We start from the raw sequence: 7,479 nt of genomic DNA, 5'->3' as shown, positions 1-7,479 counted from the left end.
TGGAACCAGAGTCGTGACCAGCCAAGATTTTGCTCCAAAAATGTCAAAAATTAATTAGATAACCAGTGTGAATGCGATACTTCATCACACGTTTTTAATTCACACAAGAGGGTTGAGCTCTTCTTCAGCTGTTTCTTGTGTTAGCTGCCTTTCTTACATAAGCATATGAGGCTGTTTGTTATTTTAGACCCTGAGCAATCGATATCTTGGAATATCTGCGTGCCAAAAAGCAACAGTGTTTTGAACACAGTGCTGTTTGAGGACATTATTGTGCCTTTTTGCATCGAGCTATGGGGAGTTTGCATCTATTGATCAGTGGCAGATTTGGATGAGTGAGCGTGAATGACTGTTCCTTCGGGGGAAAATACTGCTCTACTGATTTTCAGAGTGAAGAGTGCAGACAAATAAGATAAGATAATAAGACCAAAGAAAGATGATTGAGGGATAGAAATTACATATTTATCCAGCTTTTGATAACAGCTTCTTTCAAACATCACATGTGGAATCATCCTGGAGACTGACATAACATAAAAATAACCATTATTTATCTTCTAATTTAATATCATTTCCTCTAATTGACACACCAAATAGAGGGAGATGTAAAAAATGATTCCACAATGTATACTCTCGAGATACTAATACGCCCAAAGCCACAGAGACAGCAGCAGCAGTTTGATTACAGTGTTGCCTTTCATTTAGTGAGTTCATTTAGAGATGGATTGGAAAAAGTTGCAGGCAGTATGAGTCATAAAATGTCATCTTTTCCATGCACCATTTAACATGCTGAAATTCAAAGAAATGCTTTTAGAGGGAGGGCACAAATGACTCCATATTTGCGGCACAGCAAGGGCGTCACATTTGCGCATTCACACTGCCTCTCCAGATGTCATGGGAACACATGTCGTTTGTTGTGACCGCTTCCTTTTTACAGCATTTAGTGATTGGACAGAACAGAGCAGCAAACACATGACAGTGACGACAGCACTGCATAGACAGGTTAATTATTCCTCAGTAAAGTGGCTGTCGTCTGCACACATCAGGGCATTTAGTGCATATTTTAATCCAAGACAGCCTTAGTCACATAGAAATAACCACATGGGCAAAGTGGGTGTTCTATTATTATCAATGACGGTATGCCTGGTCACAATCTTGGTTTGTCTTTGTCACAGATGACTTATTTTCAGTATGTCACTGGGTTATTTATAATAGTAATACCAGTGACATTAAAGAACTAGAATTACTGCCTCTGGTTGTGTGCCTCCACCAACAAGTCAGGTTGCAGGGCCTAAGCTGACCCCCTACCAGTACTAAGAATTGGGGAATATTTTCAGGGTATTTACTTGTAAGATGTTTTTTTAAAAACAACAGTTGCAGTGAGGATCGGCTGGAAACATAGAATGGTTGGAAAGCTCCTCAGTGACAAAACTTCAATGCACTTTAGAGAGACGAAGTCCCTCCCCTTCTGGTTGGTTTGGAAAAAATATGTATGGTAGTCAACAGTGAGAGACAAATCAGTTTTTGATCGTGTTTGACTCACCCATTAATTACCCATGAAGTCTGTCTTTTCACTAACAAGGACCGCACCTTCAGCAGTATGCATTTAGGTGATTTATTTACAAGGTGGAACAAATGAAAAGTGAAAGCATTGTGAATAAAATTCGTTTTGGGGAAACTTCGGAGGGGAATCTGCCGTAGCACCTGGGCACGACGGACCCCCTCAGGACCCTACGGACAGGAGGTAAGAGAGGACAGGATTGGGGGGAGGGTGCAGAATATGAGAGCAAAAGAGGAGGAGAGAATTTGGTGGACATTTATGCCTGAAGAGGCACGGTTGTTGTCTGGTATGACACTGTAAACTGTGCATTGTCAGATTCCTTGCAGAACTCTGAGTAGAGCTCTACGAAATCTGTGTTGTCACCGACCCATGCCAAGGCCTCGTCAGAGAAGACCCTCGCCACCTGGCTTAACAGTTTTCCTGGGTGAAACTGCACATCTTCAACCCGGCAGCACCGAAGATCCATACAATCAGCACAGTTTCAAGGTGGGCAGCCAAGGTTAGTGTATCCGACCAAGTGTGAAATATGATCACAATCTCCCTTTCTGTTCCTGAGTTATGGGGTTGAATAATGGCCAGCAAAGTGTTTTTGCAGAACATTATAATGTCACAGTGAGGCTGACCATTGACCTTTTGGAAATAAAATCACTTCACTTCTTCATCTTAACCTGTTAGACATTAGCGGGAATTTTTTTGTTTGAATTCTTGAGATAATGGCCACAAATGTGTTTTGTGAAGTCACAGTGACCTCAGACACCCAAAATACTATAAATTTTTTCTTGAGTGGACATTTTTTCCAAATTTGAAGAAGGTTTCACAAAGCGTGCCTGAGATATCACATTCATGAGAGTGAGACGGTCAAATGGACAGACAAACCAGAGCACCTCTGGCCACAGCTGCCGCTGGAGCGGAGGCTTAAAAAATGTTAAAAAGAGAAGAACACGGGATGAAGAAGTTAAAGTAAAACAGAGTATCTAGACAGGAAAAGTTAAAGCATTTATAATTCAGAGAAGACTAGTTATAAACATAATAGGTCACAGTGCTGCTGTTGCTACTAGTATTACTACTGGTACTACTGGTACTTTTATTACCGCTGTTACTAGCTGTTATTGAGTCCCAGGTCTGGAATAATAACACACTGTTGGCACACTACAGCCTCTGTAAGATATAATGGCTCACTAAATGTTTCATTAATCTCAATGTACATAATCATCAGAGCTTATATAACTACTTCCATTAAAGATGATTGGCAATTTAGTTGAAATGTGTTTTAAATGTGTGTTTTATTCAGAGCTAAGACTCATAAACACAGATCTGTAAAATGAAAGCACCAGTTTAACAAACAGATAAGCACACCAAACATTACAAAGACTGTTCTATCTCACATTTGTCATATTTTCATACTTCATTTTAACTGACATTTTAAGAGTAAATGCTTATATAGTCCCCACGTCCGCCTTTTATGCCATTTAACTGTTTCCTGCAGACTCGACAACGGCTGATGACCCTCAACAGAGATGGTCCCTTCAGTGTCTCAGGAGTGGGTTTACTATAGGAGAGAACAAAACACACACACATACACACACACACACACACACACACCACAAACACAATGTTAGAAATATATTCATAAATCCTGAGTAAAGTTTTGGATATTTATTTAGATATTTAGCCTTTTTAGGTTGTGTTTTGTCCTCCAACATGTCAGTAAAATTTAATGAGACAGCTCTCTTTCTTATTCTCTTGGAGAGCCATTATGAAACAAAGTTGCCAGCCAGTGCCAGGAGAAAAAGCGAAACAGCACATCTGAATTTATATTATTCAGTGAGAAAACGCTAAAAATAAAAATAAGATGAATTTGCAAATGTAGTTACAATGACACTTCCTACTTGATGTAATCTGGCGAGAAAACAAAACAACAGCAGCAAGCAACAGCAAGTTAATTTTAATGAAATAAACATGTTCAATGATACTTTTATTGTTTTTCTAATTGCTTAATGTAACTTTCAAGTTGCATAGACATTATGTTTCATGCAATTTGCAACCTGCAAATTGTGAAATTGTGAAAGTTTCACTGTGTAAAGCCAGCCTAATAGCTGCATAAAGTTGCATCAAGTTTAAAGTAGCATAATAAAATTGTTCATTACAAGGAAGTTACTGAATCTCAATAAACATGTCCTTTCTAAGATTGGTTTGAGAAGAAAACATTTCTAAAGAAATTCTGCCACAAATAGCAGCTGTTTAGGTCATAAAGTGATTTTAACTGTGAAAGAGAGGCTTTCTCTGTGGCATGCATCCGAGACACAGAGGAGAACGGTTTACCTGAACATGGTGTTGGGGTCTAGGGAGGCCAGCCAGTAGCTGTAGGAATCAGGGTAGTAGTTACACGTTCCCCTGCCGTGACACTCGATGAAGGGCACTTGGCGGAAGGTTTCTAGACATGAGCCAGGAGAAACCAGGCGCTGGGAGGAGCCCTCTGCCCCAGCACCAGTTTGCTAGATTGGATGAAGGTCAAAGGAAGAAAATTAGATGGAAAATGACAGAAGAGAAGCTCCAGGGATTCAGGAGAGGGGAAAAAAAACACTGATGTCTTTACCATGACAAATGAGAATCCAGTCCACAGGGACCCCCAGCCATGGGGACAGTTAGGTGTCACAGCTGTCTGGCTGTGGACGGCTATTACATTGGAGGTGGTTTCACACACTGCACACCTAAATAATAGGCAAACATTTTCAGCTAATGAAAAACAAACTGAATAGAGGAAAATATATACTCAAATAAACAGAAAATGTACTGTATTTTGTATTTGCTTAAGAAATAAACAACATTATATATGAGTCTGAGTATTTATATGTATGAAGTCCTCCACCTGCTGATGTAGGATGCCAGCTCGTCCCCTGTGATGGCGGTCATTTTGGCAGGCATAGGCTTGTCAGTGGACAACCAGTATGAGTAGTCGTTGCGAGAAGCATAGCGACAGTTGCTTTCTGTGTCACAGAACATGAAAGGCATGGTGGAGAAACGAGGGAGGCAGCTTCCCATGGAGCCTAAGAGACAGTGTGAAGAACAATGTCACACAAGACTCAAGAAAAGATTTTGAGAATCTGCACAGTATTTCTGTTCATTAAGGTTTCCATCCTCTTACCAAGGTCCTGCCCATGAGCTCTCTCATTTCCATTCATGAAGAGGAAGGAGTAACCATGGTACATGAGGCTGGTTCCTTGAGGGCAGTCAGGGGTACGGGTGCTCTGACTGTGTCTTGCTATCAGGAAACTGTTCAAAAAACCTGGACCACCTCTACCTGGCAACCCTGGAGGACCCTTTTTACCTGGGTTTCCGACACTGCCATCTGGACCTGCAGAGGAACCACATCACACTACTTGTACAGCTGTACCATGAAGTGCCAAGCAGTGTAGTCAAGTCCACCTAAAACCGAGACCGAGCAATGACTAAGACCAGAGGGTGTCGAGACTCACCCACCCACATACACAAGTTCAGTTGATTTAACCCACAACCTAGCCAGCAGTACTACTGCTGAGAGTTGAACCTTGGTTCTCTTGAGTGTTTTGCCACTGCACCAAACATATGACGTGTGGAGATGTACAAATACATAAAAGGTTGTCATCATCATAACATTTCAAGCAACTGCACGCACATACAAACAGTCACACACCTTTTAACCCACACACACATGCACACACCTGGCAGTCCTGCTTTTCCTTTCTCTCCTTTGAGTCCAGGAAGTCCTGGTTCGTTACGTCCTGGAGGACCACGCCGTCCTCTGCTGCCTGGCTGGCCTGGGACAGAAACATTCAGTGTCACATGGTGCAAAGAAAACCTGCTCGGCTAGAATCAAACTTATGGCTTTTGAAAGGGATATGGACTCTGTGTAAAACCTTGAGTTGGGAAGCTTTTATTCTATTACAGATGCTTAAAGTCCTTGCACTCTTGCAGGCATCATCCCATTCGTCATCCTTAATATCAACATTAAGGTCCTTTTCCCAACTTTCCTTCAAGTCTTGGAGCATACAGTTGAAACAGCTTATAGAATTCCTAAACTATTAGAAGAAAATCTGTCTTTATCAATTTATTTGTTAGTAGTATGGTATCAGACTGATGAAATTAACTGCAGTATTCTTGGCTTTGAAGAGCACAAGTAACGGGAACTAAATCATATTAGGATATTTTAAAAGTTTGGACCTGAACGACCAGGCGGTCCTGATGGTCCAGTGAACCCTGGAGGTCCTCGATTGCCAGGGGGACCAGGCAGACCAGGAGGTCCTGGTTCATAAGTCACATCTCCAATTCCTGGATCACCTTTGAGGCCTGTAGGGATAGAGTAGGAGCAGTTAGAAAACTTTTCCCAAAATATATAATAATTTTGGTCCATGGTGAATATCCTGGAATGTCTGGAATTTGCATCGAAAATGCCTCGAACCCCTTGCAGTCATCTTTTGCCCCTTGTTGTGGTGAGGTGTTTTTTTTTTTTTTTCTTTGAAGCCATTTTCATATTGAGGCATGTCCTCTTTATATCAGTGACAGTCTCACCCTCAGGTAACATGATATTAACAGCACTCATTTCCCCTTTTAATTCCACCGCTGACGCTGCTAAAATTACAGACTTTTCTTTATGGATCTCTGAAACCAACTCAAACACCAAACTCGTGAAGTTCTTTTTACTATTTGATGTCATTTTCATGTGGTTATGTGGGGCAGGAAGCGCAGCCTGTTATGGTATTATCGGGGCATTAATTATGCTAGAACCCAAAACTCTTACACACTGGACCTTTAAATGTCAGATGTGTGTTAAATATTCAAGTTCTAGACAGGTTGTCTGAGAGTGATGGGTAAAATATGGCATCTCTGCTGCTAGTCATAGCTGATTGACAGTTGAAATGTAGAAGTGGGCGATACTGACAGGGCTAATTGTTATTCCTGGTTATTGTGCACAAAAGTAAGACAGACTTTTGCCTCACCAGGTCGTCCAGGAAAACCTTTCAGCCCAGGCGGACCGGGCCGGCCTGGGTTGTATCCGGGATCTCCCCTGTCACCTAAAACACAGATAGATTACGAGGAAATTAGCTTGTCACCACAATATATTACATAAATTTCATCTTATTGTGTATCACAGAAGAAAAGTGAAATGCATTCTCATAGATCTTATTCTTATGTTTCCCCTTTATTCTCTGTCCCATTTGTATTTCTTCTGAGTTGTGGGAACATAAATCAATCGTGGACTATTGCTCCTCTGTGGTGACAGTTCTGTTTTTGCCTGGGGAAGAAATTCCAAGAGGAGACCTAATCTATAGGCTAAGTTGAAATGACAAATTACCAGGAGGCCCGTGGTTTCCAGGAGGACCGTAATCACCTCTTGGTCCTGGGGGACCAGGTGTGCCTCTTACACCCTGGGGGGGGCAAATGAAACAATGGAGGGTCAAAGATTAGACTGTTTTGAAGTGTCGTAGTGCAACTTTGAAGACTTAGCATCAGAGATTTAGTTGTGATGTAACTGCAGATGATGCTTAAAAGTGATCCCATCTTGAGTAATAAGCTGAAAGGAAATGATTTTGTCATTTTCATTTTGTAGCACTTACAACTTTTAAAATCTAGCTTGAAAGTTAAAAAATCATACTGTTAAATACTTCTAAAAAACATTTTTTGAGGTTTTTGCAAATATTTATAAATATATATATATTTGCTGGGGTCACTTACAGGTGGTCCTTGAGGGCCTTGATCTCCTTGGGGTCCACTATAGCCTGGGCTTCCTGTAGGACCTGAGTCCCCTGTGTCCCCTTTTAACCCAGGCACTATGGGACCTGGAGGGCCAAGTGAGCCAGGACGGCCTACATATATACAACAGGGAGGACAGAGAATGATGTTTGCTGAGTGACATTTTCATATTCAAGAAAATAAGGAACTAATAT

The 7,479-nt window shown here is 41.3% G+C and overlaps 1 protein-coding gene across 1 annotated transcript in view; it reads right to left on the bottom strand.

The window, feature by feature from the left end:
- Positions 1-2,553: 2,553 nt before the first annotated feature.
- LOC146317611 (uncharacterized) overlaps positions 2,554-7,479 on the bottom strand; it is a 31,057-nt gene continuing 26,131 nt past the window's right edge. The window contains exons 43-52 of the mRNA XM_084732815.1: positions 7,268-7,398; positions 6,888-6,960; positions 6,532-6,606; positions 5,756-5,881; positions 5,257-5,352; positions 4,701-4,910; positions 4,425-4,602; positions 4,152-4,266; positions 3,878-4,050; positions 2,554-3,104 (exon numbers count right to left, since the gene is read on the bottom strand). Of these exons, the coding sequence (XP_084588941.1) occupies positions 2,978-3,104; positions 3,878-4,050; positions 4,152-4,266; positions 4,425-4,602; positions 4,701-4,910; positions 5,257-5,352; positions 5,756-5,881; positions 6,532-6,606; positions 6,888-6,960; positions 7,268-7,398 (1,304 nt within the window). The 3' untranslated portion in view covers positions 2,554-2,977. The remainder of the gene's footprint in view (positions 3,105-3,877; positions 4,051-4,151; positions 4,267-4,424; positions 4,603-4,700; positions 4,911-5,256; positions 5,353-5,755; positions 5,882-6,531; positions 6,607-6,887; positions 6,961-7,267; positions 7,399-7,479) is intronic.

Source organism: Lutjanus erythropterus, chromosome 12 (genome assembly GCF_056507025.1).
Source record: "Lutjanus erythropterus isolate fLutEry1 chromosome 12, fLutEry1.hap2, whole genome shotgun sequence".
Taxonomy (NCBI): domain Eukaryota; kingdom Metazoa; phylum Chordata; class Actinopteri; order Lutjaniformes; family Lutjanidae; genus Lutjanus; species Lutjanus erythropterus.
Note: the sequence above shows the minus strand (reverse complement) of the source record. Positions and strands in the feature narration are given on the sequence as shown.